General features: G+C 41.2%; 1 protein-coding gene across 2 annotated transcripts in view; it reads left to right on the forward strand.

The window, feature by feature from the left end:
• Nucleotides 1–24139, forward strand: part of KIF5C (kinesin family member 5C) — a 146780-nt gene that overhangs the window by 87114 nt on the left and 35527 nt on the right. For both annotated transcript variants that reach the window (XM_023622853.2, XM_023622854.2), the window contains exons 12-15: nt 9002–9177; nt 14011–14079; nt 15670–15876; nt 18055–18201. In XM_023622853.2, the coding sequence (XP_023478621.1) occupies nt 9002–9177; nt 14011–14079; nt 15670–15876; nt 18055–18201 (599 nt within the window). The remainder of the gene's footprint in view (nt 1–9001; nt 9178–14010; nt 14080–15669; nt 15877–18054; nt 18202–24139) is intronic.

The raw sequence follows: 24139 nt of genomic DNA on the forward strand, positions 1-24139 counted from the left end.
TAGTTACATAATTTGGGCAAACTAATGGATGGTTTCTGGCACATGATAGACTTTTATAAATGTATGTTAAGTAAACACGTGTTTAATGCAATGCTGGAGAATAAAGAGTGAGCAGACATGGTCTCTGCTCTTACCAAGCTTATGGTCTGATGGGGGAGGTAGACTCCAGCCACAGTCAATAAACATGTGATAGTCTATGCTGCATACCAAAATGGGATATATAAGGTGCAAAGAGTTATTACAACAGAGGGCCTGACCTTAACTGAGAAGTCAGTGAAGCTTTCCTCCCACATGTGACATAGGGAATAAGATCTGAGAGACACAGAACAGTTAGCCAGGAGAAGTAGGTACAAGGTGGAAGTGGGGGCCTTGAGGGAACCACATTTACAATGGCCCTGAGGGGTGGGAACAGGAAGGCTAACGTGGAGAGCTGAGGCCGGGGGCGCTGATCTGAGATGGGCTGGAGGGGTAGGCAGCTCTATCCTGCGCAGGGCTATGCAACCCTTGTACAAGATTTTAGTCATTATCTGGGAAGCAGTGAGAAGCCATTCAAGGATATTAAGCTGCAGATCATAGGATAGGATTTGCATTTTTGAAGATCCATTTGTTGTGTTGGAGAATGGACTGGAGAGGTGGGCCAGGAACTAGGGTGGTCTTCCAGGGATGAGATTACGGTAGTTGAATTGAGACAGGTCAGTTGGAAAGGGAGAGATATGGATAGACCAGAGAGTTATTTAGGAGGTGAAATCAGCAGGGTTGACTCAGAAGTTGGCTGTGGGGAGAGACAGTATCAAGTTTTCTGGCTTGCTGAGTTGGATGGAGGGCAGAACCATTCACTGAGACAGGAAACACTGGAGAAGAACCAGATTGGAGACAAGAGAGATGAGGAGGGGAGTTTGAGGTGCTCATGAAACATCCAGGTGAAAATGTTAAATAAGTTAGGTCTGAGGGTCTGGAGCTCAAAGAAACTGCCTGAGCTAGAGAGAGAAATTTGAGAGTCGTTAATCTTTAGGAAGTAATTGAAGGCATAGGTAGGGGTGAGGTCCCCTATGGACTATGGAGAGAGGGTAGGGAAGAAGAGAAGAGGGAGACAGTCTTGAGAGACTCGCACCTTCGATTACCATGTAATCACTGAGTGACTGTGATGGGAGAAAGGCGATGGGCAGAGCTCTCTTTTCCTCTAAAGCTAACATTTGCATTTGAAAGGTGATTTTCCTGGAAGTGTAGGGAAGCAACTCTAGTGATATAACTTTCAGGCAGGACATCAGGCAGTGGAGACATGGTGGAGTCCTTTGACCAGCTGTGAGTGAAGGTCTGTCTCAAGGATTAAGTGCACATAACCCATGCAACAAGAAACCCCAGGCTTTTTGTTATGTTCCTAGGCTGAGCAGTTAATTGTCAAGCAGCCCTTGAAGTTTCGCTAGGTTAGAAGACTCACCCAAGGTGATTTGGACTCTGGTAGAGTTGGGATCCGAATGCAGCGGGACTGACTCCTAAGTTCATTCTCTTTTCATCGTTTGTGCAGCCTGTGCATAGCCCTAGTGATTTGTGTTCAGGTCAGTTTGATGAATGTGAAAAGTACCACACCCAAAAAAGGAGGGACTGGAATCCCTTCAGTGATGTCCCTGTGCATCAGTCCTAATTCCTCGTAGTCGTGAAGATGTGGCTGGCTTGTGTCAACTAGAGAGCTGGGATTTTGAAGGATGGAGTGGAGAAAAGGCAGTGCCTTCCACTAAAATCTGAGTGGCAGGATATTTACAACTTTCTTTTGAAATTTGACACACAGATTGGTTGTAAGCTTGTAGGAGGCAGCCACTTAGTTCACCCTAACGATTCCTGGGTACTGATATTTCCACATTGTGGTCTGAATGAGTTATAGGAGTGTTGTGAATCGTATGCACTCTCCCCTGGGAAAGAGATTTTTTTTCTTGCATGGTTTGTTTCTAATTTAAAACTTTGGCTGATGTACTCCAGCTGAGAGAGAGCAAAGGAGGAGCGTAGCAGAGAAGAAGTGTGTGTGTGTGTGTGTGTGTGTGTGTTGTGCGCATGCTTGTGCTTTTTCCTACTGCTGTGATACAGAATGAGGTAGGAATACAAAGGAGTAGGAGAGATAAGATAATATGATGTCTCAACGGCCAATCGGGTCCAGGCAGATAATGGAAATAGTGAAGGGAGGTATGTCTGATACAGTTGGCAGTGACGGGACTGAGCCACAGGAGAGAGCGTGCCCTGCCCAAAGTCATTCCAAAGTTGTAAAATACTATCCTGTCTATTACATGCCTAAGGCTGGTCCCCACCCCCTCCGCCTGTACCAATTTTCAACCCCTTGTAGCTTAGTGGGCTACTTTAGAATGCAAGCCTGGTGGTTTTCTCTTCTGGGTATAGAACACTGATTCTCAGAATTTGGCCTGTGACTTGTAATGTACATACTACACCAAGCCTTAAGCCTTAATTAATTTCTGAATTGCCGTTAAGGCAGGATGGCTCAGGGCATGTGCCTGGTGGCTTATGGGGAGGCCACACCTTGTTTTTATAAAGAAAGAATGAGGAGAGCCACCCATCTGCCTGGTTGCATTCCCCACTGTGCCAGTTAGGGGTCCTTGGGTTGCAGGCGACCTGCCCGGCTTAAACAAAAAGAGAAAGCACTAGAAGGCTATGAGTGACTCACAGACCGAAACAACAGCCGAGGAACCAGGCTCAACCAGCGAAGCTGGGGCTGCTGTAGAGATGCAGGCAACAGAAACAAATCGACAGGGCTCATAAGGGGCCACTCCTAGGGTGAATTCCCTCCAACTGTTTTTCCCATCCTTGCATTATATGTTTAAGATCCAGATGCCCAGGAGAGAAGATGTGCCTTCGCTGGGGAAGGACAGGGCACTCTGATGTGTTGTCTAACCAAGACTGCATGCACTGGAGAGGGGTAATTCCTCACAAGGAAGTTGAGGTGCTATTATGAGAATGGATGTTGAGTGGCTGAAAGACAACACATGTCCACTACAATCTACAGTGACATCTTGTGGGCTGACATCAATTGCCAGTCTGTCTTCCATCCGGAGGCTCTGTTGGCAGCTTTAGCCTCATGGAAATGTGTTCAGCCTGCTTGCTTAAGGACAGAGAGCTGGAGTAGGCAGTTGTCAGAAATAGGGTTTTTTCTTTCTAGCTCTGTTGCTTGTTGATCATATGTATGGAAAGGACTCAAACAATCCTGTAAATGGGGATGGATTTAGATAGTTGGATTCAGAGTGAGTTACAGCTCCCAGTTCAGCCCTGCTCCCCTCCCCTCCAGTCCATCAAGAAGACTCTGGACAGGAGGATGAGGAGAGAGGGCTGAAGGCTCTGGGACATGATGCTCAGAGCAGGCTCGGGTCCATAGTTCCCTGTTGCTGCCAGGTCAGTCTTTACACATGCCCTCTTCTCTGATACTTTGTTGAATTTTGCCTTTTAAAAAATGATAACCTTTTACAGGGGTCTAAGTCAGAAAGAGGAGGCCCTGAAAATCCAGATGTCAGGACTGCAGGGAAATGACCTGACAATATGGCATATCTGTAGCATCTCTTGATTAATTAAATATAATATTAAATAACAGAGTGGACGTACATTTACTCCATCTGCTGAAATCATGCAAAGAAATTATTTCATCACAGGCTGAGAAGGCATGGGAAAATCGGCAATCTCTAGAGCAGATTTGTTCTCCAAATTAAAACCTGCCCGGCCAGCAGGCTTGGTTCCCTAACTAGCTAAATCTGTAGCCTCCCCATCCGATCAGGGGCTTTGTGGAACTGTGTGGCCTCCGTAGTTGGAACACAGTTTGCTCTTTTAGTGTTAAATATGTGGAAGATGCTGGCCCCCCTCTTGGATTCATTACAGTGGAAGCTCAGAAGTTAGCATTTCATTTGAGCGGTCTAATTTTTTAGGCCCTCTTCCTTCTTTTGAGAGCACAACCAAACACTAACAGAAAGACTGACAGCTAGGAGAATGGTGTGGCCTGTCCAAGAGGTCAGAGCTGTAAAGGGGATGCAGAGTCCTGGGTGACCAGTTTATCAGAAAATGACTCTAGGAGGGATTAGAGAATGTCTTAAGCTGCTTACCATATTTTTAGGAACTAGAGTGAAAGATGCTATTTGTGTGCAAAATAATCCCATAAAGGAATGATTTTTTTCTAAACTTCACATTTATATAATCACATCTTGTAGCCAGCTGCTCTTACCCATCTGGCAACTTAAAGATTTCCTTTTAGTTTCTTTGATAGAGATTACCTACCATTAGGTCTGCCACTGGACCTGTTTAATTGGTATTTAAAAGAAAGCACCTCCTTTGCCAGATCTGCTGTGGTTTCTGGCGGAAGCGGTCAGTGACCAGCCAGTCTCTGCCCTGGAGTTGCAGAGAGAATGCAATTACCTCTCTATGTTCTCCAGAAGCTTTGGGGACTCGACTTATGAAAAGGATAACTAGCTTGTTGCTATTTCATGTGTGAAATTTTAATGAATTACTGGCAGTCTAATGGTTTTCTATTTTCTTTTTGAAAAAAACCAAAAAACCAAAAAAGCCGGTTATAGAATTTTTAACTAATAGCCCTAATGAGAATTTTTGATTAGTCTGTCATTCTTGTTTATTGCAATTGATAGATTTCTGCTTTTCATGGAAACATTATTTATGCCCTCTGGGAGTTTTTATTTTATAATTAAAATGCTCTGTAAATCTTATAGGTATGCTTCAAGTGAATGCTCCTGTGTACACACAAATCTTTTCAGTCCTTAAAGGTAATTACATCTGACAATAGGAAATGCCAGGATGCTTATTTAAAGAAGGGAAAGGTTTCTAGTGGGTGAGAGGAGAAGCTTTCATTCTAGAAAATCAGATGCTTTACAATTTTGCAAGCTCTTTCGCTATAGACAGTAGATATAAGCCTCACGGGATAAACTAAGAGAAATTTGCTTTTAATGCAAAGAAGGAGAATAAAAACAAAAATAGATGCTAATCTTTGTTTGGTGGTCCTTTTTCTCCCACCACCGGATTTTAGGACATTATTTCTCTAGGGCTTGTTTGCAGCTGTCTGCCTTGTTACAATCAGTTATTTCGTAATCATCTGGTGGGGGCTCCTCCAGAGGCTCGGTCCACTGCAGTGCAGGGAATATTCTCGATTAACGTGGTGAGATTGCCATGGAGACAGATTGCCTAGTGTCAGGTCTTGCATGGTGTTGGGAATTTACAATCCCCAGACGTGTTTGTGAGCTGGACAGTGTAGTTACCAGGGACGCTTCTGGAAGTCATTTTCTCGGTCCTTTGAAAGGCAAAGGTGTTTGGGAAAACTGGCTCCTGATTCCTCTCTGGGCAGGAGCTGTGCTCTCCTGCAGACGCCTGCTGCTTTTGTTCCTGCGTGTTGCCGCTTTGTTCTTCTCGGCCTGAACGGCTGCTGCAAAAAATAATCCTGACTGTCTGACCTTTAGAATATAAACTGGGAAGAGCTCGTTGTTTAGATGTAGCTTTGTGGGGGATGTGTTGATGCTTTGATTGAGAGAATTGTTCAAGCGAAACCAGAAAGTCTGCTCTAAGTTTCAAATATTGTTTTAATAATAATAAAAATAAACCTGAAAGGGACTTGCGTAGCTACATTGTGTTTTATTTTTAGAACTGAGCTCCAGCCACAAAGGTGTTGTGAAGGCCCCAGAAACACTAATCTCAGAATAATTTATTTGCAGAGACTAAAAAGTTGGCAGTTTGTCAGGGAGAGGAGGGGATAAGAGATGGAGTTTGAACAGTAACACCTTTTGTGCTTTTACATATACAGCAGTCACCACTTATCCACAGTTTTGCTTTCCGTGGTTTTAGTTACCCTCAGTTAACTGCAGCCCGAAAATGTTAAATGGAAAATTTCAGAAATAAACAATTCATAAGTTTTAAATTGCATGCCATTCTGAGTAGCATGATGAAATCTCACTCCATCCTCTCCAGCTCGTTCCATGTTGCTCAGAAGATGAATCATCTCTTTGTCCAGCGTATCCATGCTGCGTGCACTACCCGCCTGTTAGTTGGTTAGTAGCCCTCTTGGTTATCAGATCGACTGTCGCAGTATCACAGTGCTTGTGTTCAAGTGACCCTAATTTTACTTAATAATGGCCCTAAAGCGCAAGAGCAGTGATTCTGGCAATTCAAATATGCCAAAGAGAAGCCAAGAAGTGCTTCCTTTAAGTGAAAAGGTGAAAGGTCTTGACTTAATAAGAAAAAACGTCACGTGCCGATGTTGCTAAAATCTCTGGTAATTTTTATTACAGCATATTGTTATAATTGTTCTATTTTGTTATTAGGTATTATTGTTAATCTCTTACTGTGCCTAATTTATAAATTAAACTTTATCATAGATGTGTATGTATGGGGAAAAAACATAGTATATATAGGGTTTGGTGCTATCCATGGTTTCAGACACCCCCGTGGGGGTCTTGGAACATATACCCCTCGGAAATGAGGGGACTACTGTACTATTTTAATTAATCTTTAGAGCAAAGCTATATTAAAGGGGTATGGTTATTTCCTCTCTTACAAAAGGGAAACCAATAGGTTAAGCAGGAGGAGGGACTGTGATTAATTATACCTGTTAAAAGGTGCAGTGTAGCATAGTGTCCCCCCATAGTACTGGAGATGTTTACACAGTGTCTGTTGGTCGCTTTCAAGGTGCCTCGTGGCAGTATTGGCTGGCTTGTTGAACTTCTCTAATCTGTGACAACCCTAGTACTTGGTGATGCTTTAGGAGCAGTCAAGCCTGTGACTTCTGCTCAGAGCAGGTCACTCACCATTGGGTTATGGGGGTCCATTGCTGGCTCCTGCCTGCCCAGATGAATCAAAGCATGCACCGAGTAGCTCCTGACCTCACCCAAGCCTCATGATATCACTTCCTCTTTGGCCATTTGGAACAAAAGAACACAGAGAATATGTCTCTTCCAGATGTTTTTATATCTTACCTCTGGACTTGGGGTGAGTTGACCTATGGATAATATGACCAAATTCTGGCTAATTTCTGGTCTGGTGCAATTAGGAATTTCACCTTCATCATGTGTAAGCTGGAAGATCAAATTTGTCCTGCACTGGATTGCCCTGTTCACAAATTTCAGAAGGTAGACCTGAAAAATTGGAGATTTAGGCATGATCCAAGTAGGCAAAGGAATTTACCAAAGTGTTAGTGGTGAATTTCTCTAGAGAAGGAACAGAATTGGGAGGTAGGGGTGAAGGAGGACTTTCTAGTTTTAGTGTATACTCTATAGTTAGAATATATATATATATATATTTTTTTTTTTAAAGCAAAAAAAATTCTTAGGAACTAGAACACAGTACTGCTTTTATGGCCTGGGGATTTAGCAAGCTGTAGAGAATATAGATCCTGTAATTGGATGAAATCCAGTCTGCACACTAAGGTTGTTGATGGATGTTTTAAACCAGGAATTGGAACTGAATGAAATATTGATTTGGTTCAGGTTCAGTTCAAAGGCTACTCTGACATTCTGGTTTTGTTTCAGGTCAATAATTTTAGAAAAAGGCTTAGGTACAGTACAGTCTAGTTGAGCTTTAGAAGAAAAAAGGGTTGGCTCACTTTTGTATTCAGCAAAGTAATAGTTTATTCTAGGTTTTGCTTTAAGTTGCTGCTTTAAACGGAACTGTGATACAAAAGTGAAATCATTGGGTGTTCATTTTATTAAACATGGAGGCCTTCCTACCATTTTGTGGTTATCAATTGAGATAATGGAATCTTCAGCAGCAAAGCTAACCCATCACAAAATGCTTTTGTTTATGTTGAGATAAATATATACAGAGTTCAAGTGAGTTCCTTGAGGAATGATGTATACTGTTAAAGAAGCCACAAATTAGGATTGCAGTTGTTCTGTCATTTTTTGTTTTTTTTTGAGGTATTCCCTCTGGCTCAGGGCAGTTTTCCTGGGGAATTTCCACAGAATGCATATATGGGCTGAGAACTGGAGTGAGGCTTGAACACGGCAGACACTCACTTGATGTAGCAAACTGAGTGTGAAGTTGATGGTAAACATTGTGATGGAAAAGTATGTTTGGTTTTGGTTTGGTTTCCAAGAAGATATTTGAGAGAATCGGTTGGGCCACATGGTTTTCATAGACTCCTTTTGACAAAGTTTGTCTTTGCAAAGGGATTTTCTTGTTGGGCATAGCCACTGGCTTGCTTGAGAACTTTGCCTTTTTCCTCAATTTGCATGGTCCAATTTGGTAATGCTTCTTTCAGAGGCCTCAACAGATGCTACTCTGCAAATTGAGAAGTGTGTGCAGGGTCTCTGCATGATATTCTAGATTGGCTGCTTTTTCTTTCCCGGGACTACCTGACATCACAGGAAATTATTCTATTTGAACTCTCCAGCTGAGCCAATTAATTCTGACTTCCTAGGGGAGAGAGTGGTAGTGGAATGTGTTTGTGCAATGTCAGTTAGAGTTCCTGGGTCTGGGGCTGCCTGGCTTCCTGCTTCAGATTCAGAGACGCTCAGATTCAGAGGATTGACAGTGCTCTGTTCAACAATGGCGAATTTGTTCCTTGATTCGGCTGTTTCTGTTAAGGAAACAGTAACCTAATTAACTGGTAATTAGGATGCCTCAGAGATCTGTTTCCCTGTGAATCAGTCACTAGAGACAGTATGCTTCTAGAAAAGCCCTAGCATATTTCTCAAGAAAAAGGAAGTGTAGGCAAAAAATTCTGGGTATCACTACAAGTTGGATTAGTTCAGAGCTTGTGTGGTTGAAGGAAGCAATTTACTTAAGTAATGCATTGTGAGGGAGGAAGTAATACATAGTCCTCTTCTTCCTTAAAATAGTATTGGTCAATTAACTATGACCTTTCTTGTCAAATAGAAAGAACACAAGCTATAACTCTACAACGGCTTTTCGTTGTGTCCTCTGTGTCTTTTTCATGGGGGTGACTTGTTTCGGAACTCTTGCTGGAGGGTCGCATGCTGAATTTTTTCAATCTCCAACTCCTCTCGGCTGTGCTTTGCAGGAGAAGCTGTGCCTGAGGAAGAACAGATCAGTGCTAAGGACCAGAAGACCCTGGAGCCCTGTGATAACACCCCCATCTTAGACAACATTGCTCCTGTTGTTGCCGGCATCTCTGCAGAGGAGAAGGAGAAGTACGACGAGGAGATCTCCAGTCTCTACAGACAACTGGATGATAAGGTCTGTAGCCAGAGATTATAGTCCTGACTCTAGTACAGAGACTAAAGGTGGCAGGTCCCAGACCTATTGGCCAGAAGCAGCTTCAAGCCCCATGGAGCTGAAGTAGGATGCAGACTGATGTTTATATCTGTCTTCCTAATTTCTACCCTAGCTCTTGATTGGGCAGACTCAGGAAACTTGACTGGAAAATTTGCTTGGAAGAAGGGAGTGTTGGCCTGGATAGACAGTCTTCACTTCTAGACATTGGACTGGGGCTGATCACTGCGTGAGGGTTGGGTGTGTATGTATGTGTGTGTGATCTTTGTTTAATTCTCTCTTCTTTTCTTCTCTGGGCCTCTCCCTTACCTCTTGGAAACTCCAACAGTAGTCCCAGCTGTGGAGGCAAGGGTGGTGGCTCCTAAAACTCAAGTGTGTACTTTAATCATGTAACTCTAAGGCCCTGGGATGAGGAACCAGTAGAAGTGGTGTGTGGTCTGATAGCTGCTACCTTATCGGTAAAGCTGTTTCCAGGAGCATACTCTTGAATGAAAAGTTTGGACGTGCTGATTAGGGATGTCCAATTTTATGGCAAACTTTTGGGACTCAAATAGTCATGTCAATGCACAGGTTGGAATAGAGGAAAAGAGACCTTGGAGAACACTGTGTATCATTCATCCCCAATGAAGGTCAGGTTAGAAATCCCAGAAGTGTAGGAAATTAAATTGGTGTTTCACGTGATCTTGGCATCTTGCCCTTGGAATATTCTAAATCCTCTCAGTTCATTTCATCAAGGTTGCTGATATTTTTAGTCTGATTTAATCTTTTTTGCTGTGGTTCACCTCAGAGTGCATGGGGACACCTCTGGCTTGGATGAAACAGCTTTGTTATGTTAACGTTGCCATTAATCTCACAGGCCTCTCTCTTCTGAGTACAGCACAGTCTGGTATCACCTTTACAAGAGAAATGTGGTTGGTCACCTTGTGAGAGCTAGTTCTGCTTTGTGTTTGTGACTCTGGGAGTTGGTATTATAACCACAGCACTAAACTGGGGTCACCCTACCCTTCTGCTAACATGTTTAATAAGATGTTCACACGCATGATAGCAGGGTTAATTGCCCTTTAGGCACTTGACATACTGTTACCCTTCCGTTTCTACCCAGGTATTTTACGTAAAACCTCAAAACCAAGTGAGAGAAAAAGGAAATCAATAGTAAGTTAACAGTATATGCAATTTCTTGATTTCTCCAAACAAATGCTATTGTTTAAACATACTGCAATCTTTTCCCTCATTTTAGAATTGGTGGGTTCATTTTTAGTAATCCCCAAAGAATGCCAGAAGAGAGGTGATAACCTGATTCTATACTCTGTTCTTTATGAATAGACTCCTACCATGGTTGGAATTGGGATCATTTACTTTGGTGGCATGAGGAGCTTTCATTGATCTGAGAAAGATTTTAGAGTCTTGAATCCAGCTTCCAAAAGGTAGTGATGAGGACTGAGCTCAGAGTGATGAAAATGTCATGCCTTGTGGGTATTCAGTTGGTAGCTGGCAGAGCTGACCCCGAGTCTCTGCCTCCTGATGACCAGCCTAGGAAATCTTCCATCATATCATTTTCCTTTGACATATGCCTTGAAAAGCCTGTAAAGCACTCATTTCAAGGTTAGCATTTGTGGTCCATCACAGGTTGATGCTGAGAGATCTGGGAGAGAGCTGCACCCAAAAGCTCAGCCTTCGAAGGCACCAGAGCTAGTGGTTTGACCTTAGTAACTCTACCTATGGACTGCCTGATTATGTCTGATCAGCTGTCATTCTTATTTGTCCTCCGCTTAAAGGTTCTAGAAGGTATTTCATGCTTCTGATGATGTAGGTAGTTTGCTACTTTTGAGAATACGTGAGTTGGGATATAGCATCTTCATAGATTATTGAACAGTAGAGCTGAAAGTATCTAGGTCTGGATGAGCAACTAGCCCAGGATGGTTACATGACTTGCCCAAGTTTACGTCACTCGTAGGTGGCAGAGCTGCAATGAGGTTCCACATCTTCTGACTCCCCAGTCCAGTGCTCATTCCCATTTTGGCTTTAGCCCTTTATATGAGGAACTTGTCAACCCTAATCAATCTATTTAGAATGTAGTGAGAGAAGGACATCTCGCTCTCCTCCCAGCTGCCGCCTCTGTCCTGTGCTGCCCCTCCAGAGGAGTAAGGACAGATCTTCTCTCGAATCAGTGCTGTGTGATGGAAAAGCATGCACGTTAGAGTCAGACCTGCGATGTGACTTGATAATGCTGAGACCTGGCTGATGCCCTACTGTGCTGAAAATATTTTTTTTCATCTGCAACCTGGGGCTCAGTTATGTTACTTTAAAGGTTACAATGGGGATTAAAAGTTTCTAGTATATAGCACTCAATAAATATTAGTGTTTTTCTTTCTTTTCTACCTTCTCCCTTCTGGATTTGCTTAAGGGAGAAGCCATGTCATATGTGGTATTAGAGGGGTGGTGGTGCAGAGGTGGGCTGAGTTATAAGATGAGCAAATTGGTGTTGGCACTGTCTCTCTTCTTCTTCATCATCTCTCCAGTACTACTGTACTACTGGAAAAGGATGAGAGGAATTAAGTGTAAGTAGAAATATAAGTTGGACCATATTTCACTGATTACCATTGCAATGAAAACATCTTTATAATTAAAGGTGACCAGTGACCTGTTGACACTCACCTATTTCATGTATAAGACAATTCAAGTACAAGAATATTTTCTGAAAAGTGCTTTGAAATCTGTTATCCACAGACTCGATCTTAATAGTCAGCATCAGACTGAGCATGTTCTAAGAGATGCAATTGAATGTATAGATACAGATTGCCCAGTGTATCTTATTCTGAAAGTTTTGAAAAATTTTTTAAACATCACAGTAGACTGTGCTAATTCCTTAGAGAAGTTCCCTTAAGTGTAGTTTTGGAAATGTCTCTGGTATGAGTGATTCATGTCCTTATGACGTAATCCCTGTTCTTCGTCCTTCCTAGAGGGGCTCAGGGCCCTTGGTTTCTCACTGTACCTCAAAAAATCACTGTGCCCCGGCTTGCCACCTGTATGGGAGGAAGCCTGCATCTTCAGGCCTTGAGATGAACACAGTATAAGAACAAGTGCTTGCTCCACCGTTTTGCTTCTCTTGTGATTTATAGCACTTGTAGCCATGGCTTACATGTCCCAGGGGAAGAGATGGCAGCTCCCTGATGTTAAACTCCTTGAGTCTTTTATTTTAAGTTGTTTAATATTTATGTGCTGAGGACCATAAACACGAAATTGTTCCTGGTAACTGACATTCTAAGTTTATAATGTAGAAGAGAAAATAATGCTCTACAAAATAGTCTCCTAGCTGTGGAAGTACCATTTTTCAGCAGTTTCACTCTGGTGTAATTTCCCTAATTCTCCTGCCAGCAATCTGATTTGGAGAGGAAAGTCAAGAGTATTTTTGTAGAACCATTAAAGGAACATTGGTGTAAAAAGTTCAGTAGAAACAGGATGTCCTTGAGTAGAGAAATAAGATCAAAAGATGTTCTACATAAAGGAAAAGGAGATATGGCTCCTGTCATGCTGATTTTAGAGTTTTCTTGCTCTGCGGAAAGCATTAGGTTGTGACACTGAGTTAATCTGATTTAAATGTATGCATAGACACGACCAAACAGGCTGCAGACTACCCTTGGAAAACTGCAATTCTGCCACCCAGGTCCTTGAGTTCACCCCTCACCTCACCTCTGGAAAAGGTGAAAAGCACAGTGCAGGGTTTTTTATGGGCTGCTGATGAAAACACCTGGGCAGCACCTGGCACAAAGAGGGACCCGAGAATACTGAACTGAACATGACTCTGCTTAGGGTTGAGACCCTTGAAGTGTCATTCAATAGGATTTTCTCCTGTTTCTAAGGGAGAGGCACATGTGAAGTCAAGTTGTCGTCCTTCACAGGCTGTGCCTCAAAACTGCATTTGAGCTCATTTGAATCTTTGTAGCAAAGACTGAGTCTCCTGAGGTTGGGCGTCGTCCACATGCTGCTTTGCCTGCCCTGAGTGGACTGGGTTTTGGGAGAAGCAGAGACAGTTGCACGGGGAGGTGAGAGGCAGGCAGCTCTGGCTTTTGTGGCAGCAGCACCTAGTGGCAGAAAATGAGAGTGAGGAGAGCGCGTTTGCCTGTGGGAGGATGCTTTCCCACTTCAGTGACCGGCCAGAAAGTAAACCTTAATGCTTCTCACCCCCAACTTCCTTGAGTTTCTTTGTTTTTTCAAACTGGTAAGAAAATTAACTTCTAATCAAGAGGGCGGTCTGTTCTTGCCAAAGATTAATTCTCTAGCAAATATTTTTCCAGTCTAAGTAAGAGGTTTGAAGTGGAAATCCTTGTCTCTCCTACTGTACACGTGGCAGCATTCCTGGTCACTGATGTGTTTGACCAGATTTGGGACATGAATCTATTACCGTGCAGATTGTTAGAAATTCACTCCCTTATTTTTTGAACTAGGAATTCACTGTTAACCTCTTTGATTTGGGAGGGATAGCTCTCAAGGCCCTTTCAGTTCCCAAATCCTAGATCTCTGATTTCTAGATGAGCAGGAATTGAGTTGAATGTGCAGGATGTTATATTTCCCAGAATATTCAGATATTTCATCTGCTGAGAAAGGTGGGCAAAGTAGTGTTTTAACCAAATCAGGATCCCAGAACCAATCTCTGTGCTGTGGGATACACCACACCAGTCTGTTCATCTTATTAGTGAGCTGACAGCTGGCTATCGTTGCATTGACTGTCGTTGCAAAACCAGGATATCAAAAATGACATAACTAACCCAAAAAATTAAACATGATGTTTCGTTTCAGGATGATGAAATTAACCAGCAGAGCCAGCTGGCTGAAAAGCTAAAGCAACAGATGTTGGATCAGGATGAGGTAAAGAATACAATAAAATTTTTTTTACAAGGTTCTTTTATTATTCTTTGTTGTTGATGTTTGTTTCAGAAATTTAATTTGCAAAGAATTTTTTTTAAAATCACTGAATCCTGTGGAAATTTGTTGGTAGATTTCCTTTCAATGCCTGTTAAAAGCTGATTTTAGCTGAATTTAGAAAATAAATGTCTGACTTCATAGAGCCCTGGGGCTTTGAGAGTGAGGAGCTGATTGCTACACTTAGTCTTTGAAGAACAGAGACAAAGGAGGAGCTTGGTAGTTGAGCAGGAATGATTTTACTTCCTCATACCCACAGCCCAGCATTCCTGCTTCTTGCTGGTTTAGTCTTTTTCAGCTTTGCAAATCAGCCAGCCCAGGTCTTTGATGTACACCATGTTCTCATGCTATCTTGTAGGGGGAAAAACCCACAAAGAACGAAAGTAGCAAGTAGAGGAGGGGAGAGGAAAGAGGACAGGGGTCCAGGTGCTGTGACAGTGTGTATGTGATACAGTGAAAAGGAGGCAAAGTGTTTTCAGTCTTTCCCCAATGGCATTCAGTTCTCCGGGAAATTTCTGTATTGCATCGTGTTTGCCAAGTATTTTACGAACAGGAACCTAAGCAGAGGACAGACAGCCAATCTATCAAACGTGGATAATGGAGTAATTCTCTTGCTGAAGGCCATCTAAGTATTTTTTTCTCTTTTGTGCTTTAGGGTGCTTTCTGCTTTGTTGCTAAAATGCTGCGGATTGGATCACATGATGCAATTATAGCAGGTGGCTTGGGTTCATGTCCCGAGTCCCAGCCCTCCCATAGACGTGACTCTCTCTGTAACCATTTCCTTCCTCTGCCTCTTTGTTCCCCTTTGTCTCTGCAGGGCAATGATTATGCCCCCTGCCCAAACACTTCCCTTGGCAGGGAGATCATCTGTGCCTTTGCAATCAGATCAACCGTATTTAATTGATTTCCCTCTTAACTCTAGTTGAGTCTTCCATTTGCTTAGTATTTCCTGCCCTCTTCCTCCCATTCTATTCCTTTGCATCTCCAACTTGGTACAACTGCCTGTGCTAAACTTTCCTTTCTGTTACAATTACAACTCTTAATATTTTTCTTTTTATATACTCTCATGGCAATATCTGTTCATTATAGGAAGATCAGAAGATACAGTAGGCACAAAGATAATGAAAGCATCCGCAAACCCAGTCATTCACTTTTAATTAGTGTTAATGTTTGGGGTATATCCCTCTATATATCTTTGATGAATATTAAGAAAAATTGACGACTGCCCTTTTATATTGTTTTGATTGTGTCTGAAATTGACCTGTTTACAATGTGAAATGGTAATAATGGTAAACAACGATGTAAGTGTTATGATAGTCCTCAGAAATGAGTCCCCCATGAGTTAAGCCTATGTAGCTAACATGCTATTTTTCAGTCTAGTATCTGAATACATAATAGGATTTCTAGTTATCCTGAGCTTTTCCAACTTGTTTTCTTGTATCTGTTTTTTTTTAACTACTTTATTTTGGACAGAGCACAGAACAGAAACATTTGAACATTTAGATTCACCAATTCCACACCATCTCATTTCCCCAGCTTTTAGCTTCCACAAGAAGAGACTATGAGAAGATCCAGGAGGAGCTGACACGTCTCCAGATTGAAAACGAGGCAGCCAAAGATGAAGTGAAGGAAGTTCTCCAGGCCCTGGAGGAGCTGGCTGTCAATTATGACCAGAAGTCACAGGAAGTGGAGGACAAGACCAGAGCCAATGAGCAGCTGACAGATGAACTGGCCCAAAAAACGGTTGAAGCATTTGTTTCTAGGGGGCGGGACTTCCTCAGCTGCCATTCCTGTACTTACATTGACGTTTGTTGACAGACAGTATATAGAAAGGCAGTTGGCTAATGGTTTTTCAGTGTTTGACGTAGATGCATTCTCTGAAATCCTCCAATAATTGAAAAACTTTGTGTAAATAACTTTTGTCCTCTCATTCCGGCACTGCATATCACAACTGTTTTATATCCAGGGGATTTATAACATTAGCAGAGATGCCTTGTGGAATAGTCAAGAGAGTGCAGACTTTGGAGTCAGAAGAATCCTGGTTAACATTTTGACTTTACAACTGTTAAGCCTTAGTCCAGACATTTACATTTCTTGAGTATTCATTCCCTTATTTGTAAAAAATGGTGATAATAACATCTCCCTTTCAGAGCATGAGAATTAGTGACAGTTTACCTAAAGCACTTAGCACGGACCTGTGCATATGCTACAATATCAATAAATAAATCTTAAGTGTCTTGTTAACAGGTGGGAGTGGGTGACCCATGGAACGTATTGATTTCTCTCCTCTTGATTACACCTTCCTGAATGAAATCCATTCCCTCCCCATGGCTCCTTGTCCTGGCCCAGGACTGAGCTCTCCTGGTTTGTTTCTTATCCTGTTTTAAGCGAGTGCTTCAGTCTACACATTTCCTAGTTGTCAGATTCTCCTAGTCAAAGATGCCGCAGGTTCTGCACAGTGAGCTAGCAACCGCAGGATCAGTGAGCATTTGGTGAGGTGGCTGGTGGTGGGATGTGTCCATTTTGTCTTTTTCTACTTGGAAAATGGGTGATGGGAAGCTGAGTGGCCGTTACCAGCTGCCCTTGGCACCTCGGCCTGATGGCCTGGTATCATGGGACTGTGCCCAGCCTCCATTGTGGAAAACATCCAGTCCTCCTGGGCAGGGAGAAGGAGCAGATGGTGCAGGAAGGCTAATCTGCTCACCGTGGAGCTGATGGAAAATGCTCCTCACTCCATACATTCAACTGCATGGAGGAAGACCTTTTTAATGGCTTCCCCAGATGGAACTGCTGCTTCCGTGGATTTTAAAAAGAAAATGAAATAAGCAGTGGCAATGCCAAAAAAAAACAAGTGAAAAAACAAACCAGAAATCACTTAGGAAAGGAGGAGACTTAGATGTTCTCTGTGTACTGTTTCTATAGGATTCTTTAGCTAGTCCTTGTATTATTTTCTTCTCAAAACAATGAAACATTTTCCATAATACAATTCTTCCTTTCTGTCAAACCAAAGTATTACTAGACTTGTTTAGAGTACTGTTTTTGGTCAGATCATTAAAAAGTGCTGTAGTAAAATAGCTGCCTATGGAAGAATTGCATAAAGTCTTTACGTTAACCTCCACAGCTCCATAATTTAGGGGAATTATTTTCTTTGTTGGCTGAGTTAATACCAACACACCAAAAGATGGCTATTCTCTTGATGTTGAGGGTTCATTAAGTTAGTCGAAAATATGTATGCCTTTTGGTAACATACATGAGGGATGGGAAAAAAATAGTTTTGATAACATTTGGAATAAATATTTTGAATAAATATTCCAATAAAATGGAATTTTTGCTATATATTAGAATCCATCTCTTGTTGAACTTGCATAATTTTGGAAAGAGATGACGAGTGTTCAATTCAGCTTCACTGTGAAGATTAGAAGACTTTTTCTAAGTTGTTTTCTAAACTCATTTCTGTCCCTCGGGGCCTTCCAGACCCATCTATTATTATGAAGTCAGGTGGGAATTTGGAAGTGGTCCAGGGAGCCACTTGGTTTGGGAGTGGAGGTGTGTACACTTGCAGGTATGTTTAGACGCTTGAGAATATGGACTGAAACAGAACATCTGGTAAGCAGGAAGGTGTGATTGCATGTTATAAACCTAAGGGCTCCTTTTGGGCTTTATTTTTAATAAGGAAACTTATTTCACAGGTCTGGAAATCGTCATCTGATATATAGATATATAACATATCAGGTCAAGACAAGTCCTCTTCTTATCAGAGAATGCAGTGCTATGCTATAGTTTGCCTTAAGAGAACTCCTATGTTGCAGTAACATGAAATGGTACAAGAGTTCCATCCTAGATTATGTTGTTCTTTGCAACGCTGCATGTGTTATATCAACGGACAACTCTTTTAATTTGTTATTACAATTTGTTTTTCAGACTACGTTGACAACCACACAGAGAGAGCTGAGCCAGCTACAAGAGCTAAGCAACCACCAGAAAAAGAGAGCCACCGAGATCCTGAATTTGCTGCTGAAGGATCTAGGGGAGATCGGTGGGATTATTGGCACCAACGATGTGAAGACTGTAAGCCGGCCCTTCCTTTGTCCTCTCTGCCTGCTCTTACGACAGAGCGGTTCTAGACCAGCGGGGTCTGGGTTTTATTCTCTTAAGTAACCAGTGCTTATCATAGTGCTTTGCATCTGCCATGTGCTTCATAATATTCGAATGAATGAACAAAGGCTGATTGAATGACTAAGTAAATGATTGTTTGGATGAGAAGGAGGAGAAAAAAGTTTACCTTTCAAATCTAGGAAGTCTCTTCCGATCTTGGTTGGCCTTATGTAAACTGGTTTATTCCTCAAACTTATGGGCCAGTGTCACAGAAGTTTGGAGTTAGATAGGTTAAGCAACAGTTCTGGTCTCATAATTGTGTTTTTCCTTTTCTATGAGAACCCAACAGAGTGAAAATTCTCCAGCCAATCAGTATGAATTAGGAAAGCTTTCAGTTGATAGTAATAAGATTCTAGCAGTGGCTTAAAAAAGTAAAGCCACATTTAATCATTCACAGTATTATGAGAAGTCTGGAATCTTGCTATTCAGGTTGTGATCTGCATCACCTGGGAGCTTGTTGGAATTATAGACTCTCAGGCCCACCTCAGACCTACTGAATCAGAATCTGCATTTTAACAAGATTCCCCAGGTCATTCTTAGGTTTTCTAGAGTTTTAGAAGCAAATTTTGCTTTGATGCAGTGTTTCAACAATATCAAGGATCCAAGATTTTTCTTTATTTCCTTTCTGCTTTTTCAACCTGTTACCTTTTCATATCTGTAGGGTTTTGTCTCATGGTAGCAAAAGAGCTGCCATAGCATCAATCATCACATCCTCACACAAACACATCCAAGGTAGATGGGCTGAAGAGAGAGCCAAATTTCATCTAGGACGGAACTATATCCCAGAAGTCCTTAATAGACATCTGTTATGCCTTATTGGCCAGAATTGAGTCACATAGTCACCCCAAATTGAAAGGGAAGCTGGGAAAGCAAAGAGAAATGGAATGACTATAATTGGCTTAAACCAACCATGGTTATAATCCCCTGAAGTTGTGCACACTGGTGCCACTGATAGCAAGTAAGTGAGGTAGGAAGATGCAGGTGGTGTAAAGTTGTCCCTGAGCTAGGAATAGAGGGAAAAGAGAGAATAAACAATGTTATCAGCCAGAAACAAGTAACCATTTGCCACAATGTAAAGAGGCTGTTGAAAAATAAAATAGATATTTAAAAAGATGGCTATCTTGAAGTATAATTGACATAAAGTAAGCTACACTTATTTAAAGTGTACAGTTTTGGAAGTTTTGACATATGTATACACTCATGAAACCATCACCACAGTAAGATTAGGAACATATCCATCACCCCCAAAAGAGTTTGAGGCTGTTCCTGGTCTCTTTATTCTGTTTCATTGGTCTAATCTTTATGCCATTACCATACTGTTTTGATTACCTAGCTTTATATTAACACAGCACCTGGTACAGAGTAGCCATTGATAAGTGTGGGTTGATTTTATCAAGCCAAAGGAAAGGTGTTACATTGCTCAACTTCCACTTCACAAGTCCCTAAAACCAAATTCTTTGAGTTTAGTCATTTGACCTTTAAAAGGCTAAATTCGACATCAGCCTGCCTTGTGGGAACACTCAGGTTTGGAGTTGGGATTATTAAATTCTAGAAAAGTCTCCCCAAGTTACTTCCATTTACAGGCATTTCTGGGAAACACAGAAAGTCCTTCTTGGATGGTATAACATAGCTAGGCTTAGAATATATGACCTCTTGTAAACCTAATCATTCCTTCATGGAACCTCTATTGTAACTGAATGTTTCATGAATCTTCACGAATGAATCTAATTTTAGCATTGAATTCTCAGATACTATAAAATTAACCTTATTTGGCTTCAGTTTGGTGATTGTATGTTTGAAGATTTAACTTTTAGAAGCATACGTTGGTGTTGAGGAATAAACTTCAGACGTTGGGGTGATTAAATGGCCCTTGAAACATGAAGGTGGAGTTGATTTATGGGAAGTTGGCACCTGCTGCTGATAACGATAAAGGAAGATATTTTTATGCTGAGTTCTAAAATAGAGCTGATGAAAAATGCTAATGAAATCAAGGAGTGTCTGGGTGCTTCAGCATTAAAAAAAAAAGAGTCCTTACTTTTGGGAATCTGAAATATGATTGAAATTATTTTTAAATTCTCAACTGAATGTTTTAAAGATATTTTTGGATTCCAGACATTGGATGCCCTAGTTAATTTCATTGATAACTAGTTGATTTCATTGATAACTTTCACTTATAGAGCATCATGTTCTTAATCATTTAGTTTTTGGGTTTTTTTAATAGTTATGATTTAATTATTAGGGCAATGAGAGCTAACAGGAGGAGTTATGTGACTTTGGGTGAGTCACTCACTTCTCTGGGCTTTATTTTCCTACTTTGTAAATGACAAGATTAGTCCAGATTATCACAAAGATTGTCAGCTCAGAAATTACAAGATATATACAGATACTTCTCAGATCTGTCATTATGGGTACAGATACTTTTTCCTTTTTTCTCCCAGCTTTATTGAGATATAATCGACATACGATTTGTATAAGTTTAAGGTGTATAAGTTTAATGTGTTGATTTGATACATTTATATGTTATAAAATGATTATCACTGTAGCATTAGCTACCACCTGCATCCCATCACATAGTTACCATTTCTTTTTGTGGTGAGAACATTTAACATCTACTCTCTTAGCAACATTCAAGTATATGATACAATATTATTAGCTATTATCACCATGCTGTTCATTAGATCCCCAAACTTATCTTGTCAAAACTGGAAGTTTGTACCCTTTGTCCAATATCTCTGTGTTTCCCTCACCCTCCAACCCCTGGTAACTACCACTCTACTCTCCGTTTCTCTGAGTTTGACTTTTTTAGATTCTACGTATAAGTGAGATCATACAGCATCTGTCTTTCTCTGTCTGACTTACGTCACTTACTTCACTTGAGGGATGAGCCCTCAAGGTTCATCCATGTTACAGATGGCAGGATGTCCTTTCTCATGGCTAAATAATATTCCATTGTGTGTGTGTGTGTGTGTGTGTGTGTACATACACATATATACATGTATATACATATACACACACACTACATCTTCTTTAACCTCATCTGTTGACCGACACTTAGATTGTTTCCATTTCTTGGCTGTTGTGAGTAATGCTGCAGTGAACACAGGAGTGCAGGCATCTCTACAAGATCCTGATTTCAGTTCCCTTGGATATATACCCAGAGGTGGGATTGCTGGATCATATGGTAGTTTTGTTTTCCTTCTTTTGCTGGGAAAGATTTCCCCTGAGCTAATATCTGTTGCCAATCTGCCTCACTCTTTTTTTTTTTCCTTCCTAAAGCCCCTGTACATAGTTGTATATTCTAGTCATAAGTCCTTGTAGTTCTTCTATGTGAGCTGCCACCACAACATGGCAACTGACAGATGAGTGGTGTGGTTCTGCGCCTGGGAACCGAACCCAGGCTGCTGAAGCGGAGGGCACCAAACTTTAACTGCTAGGCCATCAGGGCTGGCTCTATTTTTCACTTTTTGAGAGACCACCATACTGGTTTTCATATTGGCTGTATCAATTTGCAATCCTACCAGCAGTGCACTAGGGTTCCCTTTCTCCACACTTAGATGTTAGAATGGCTATCATCCATTCTAACAGGTGTGAAGTGATATCTTTTTATGGTTTTGATTTGCGTTTCCTGATGATTAGTGATACCAAGCCCCTTTTCATGTACCTGTTGGCCATTTGTGTGTCTTCCTTGAAAAACATGTCTATTCAGTTAGTTCCTCAACCCATGTTTTAATGAGGTTATTCTTTTTGCTGAGTTTTATGAGTTCTTTATATATTTTGGATATTAACCCCTAATCAGATATATGATTTGCAAATATTATCTCCCATTCCATAGATTGCCTTTCCATTTTATTGTTTCTTTTGCTTTGCAGAAGCTTTTTGGTTTGATGTAGTCTCACTTATTGTGGATACTTTTCTTACTGTTTATGACTGCTCGATTGAAAGAATTCTTTAGATCTAAGAAAATGAGCAGATCAGGAAATCTTTCTTCAATGATCTTGTATTTTTGTTTCTAAAATTCTATTCTGTTCCCATGGGGTCCCCCCTTGTAGTACTGTGGGGTGAGGGGAAAAGACGGCTGTTAGTCTCCCCAAGTCCTCAGTGCCAGAATATGACAAGTCTGAACAAGGAAACAGAAGAACCCATATTTCTCCATCTCAGTTGTGTCTTGAAACATTTGCAGAGTCCAGGCAATATTTCGTTTAGTGAACAAAACAAAATGAGACCAGAAATGACAAGATGAGCCTAGCGTTGACTTTATCCAGGTTTATTAGTGAGCTTCCTCTTCTTTTCATGTTCCTATATCGCTGGGCTTTCCTTAAAACGAAGATTTCTAGGAATATAGCCACAAACAGAATAGGAAGTTGAGGTAGAGAAAATTAAATGGATTGGATTAGCTGCTAATTTTATTTTGACCCACACTGACTTCCTTTAGTCCCATTCTGCCTTTTAGGTCTTAGAATGTGAACAGTCACTTTACGTACCTTTTGCTTGGCCTAGAAATGGCACCTCGCATGGCCACTCCATTCTCTGGAGACATGGGGTGGGCGTGGGGGTGACTCCTCCTCTGTGGACAGGGTAGAAGTAGTAGGCAGCATCTGCCTTCCCACGTTAAGGCAGCCTTTTCTTCTGGATTAATCATTCCTACTGGATCACACAGTCTAGTATATGCTACTGGAGTCATTGTCAGACCCAGGGGAGGGTTATGAATACCATTTTAGCAACAAACTCTGATTCTTCTTTTTGAAATAATAGTATACTGGAATTACAGAAAACTCTGAGCTTACGTGACTAAATATGTGAGCTTTCACATAAGAAATCTCACAGTTAAAAACTATATGTTTGGAGTATTGTTTTTTTTTTCCGTCTGGCATGGACTCAAAATCTCCTTTTAGATCCTGAAGGACAAAAGTAGGCTTCAGATTCCATATTCCTAGCTCTTAAATGTTTGCTGAAAAAATAGTCATATGATGAGTTAATAACAGCAATAATGACAAAATGGGCAGTTAGAGTGTACTGTGGAACATCGAAAACCTTAGTTGAATCATTGCCTTAGAACCAGTTGAAGCCTCTATTCATGGGCTGGGTACTGGACAGCTTCTTTTCTCCTGAGGTGCTAGGATGCCCTCTAGTGGTTAAATAAAATATACACAGTTATTTTGCTCCTTTGGTCAATTGCCGTTCAGGACAGTTTGCATCTCAGCAAATGGGTTTCTATCCCAAGTATCTTGCTTCAGTTTTTGTTTCCAAAAGAGCTCTGAAACTTAGACACCAAATATGAGATCATGCGGGAATGCTGGATGTCAGAATCTTTTCTTCGAAAGGTGGATTCAGACTGTTATTCTCAGATGATCTTAAATAGGCTGGATTCCTTTCTGCTTAGAAGGGTCAAACACATAGAGGCAGGGAAACATAGACTGGTAGTAATGAGAAGTCATGCAGGAAAACCTTCATCCAGAGGGGCTTTTGGCAATGGCACGTTCTTATTCACTAGTTTTGTTGTTGTTTAGTTGAGGACTATATAGAAGATCCTTTTTATTTCAGCCCTTGCTTGTAGAACCCATATTCAAGCCACTAGACTACTTCTCTCTCTGAATAGCAAACTCTAGAGAACATAATTGAGGTTTTGATTTGATGTATTATAGGGACTCAGAGTCACTTTTAGGAACACTGGGTCTCGCTGCTGTTCTAGAAATACAAGGTATAAGACATTGAATGGAAGACCTCTTCAAAGTTCTCTCTTTTTTTAATCATCAATGTCCTCTCCTATCATCCCTTATATCCTAAAAATCAATTGTAATGAGAAACCTGGTTAAGTGAGGATTATATTTATCAGAAATTTTTACCTGAGGTT

This window comes from Equus caballus, chromosome 18 (genome assembly GCF_041296265.1).
Source record: "Equus caballus isolate H_3958 breed thoroughbred chromosome 18, TB-T2T, whole genome shotgun sequence".
Taxonomy (NCBI): Eukaryota; Metazoa; Chordata; class Mammalia; order Perissodactyla; family Equidae; genus Equus; species Equus caballus.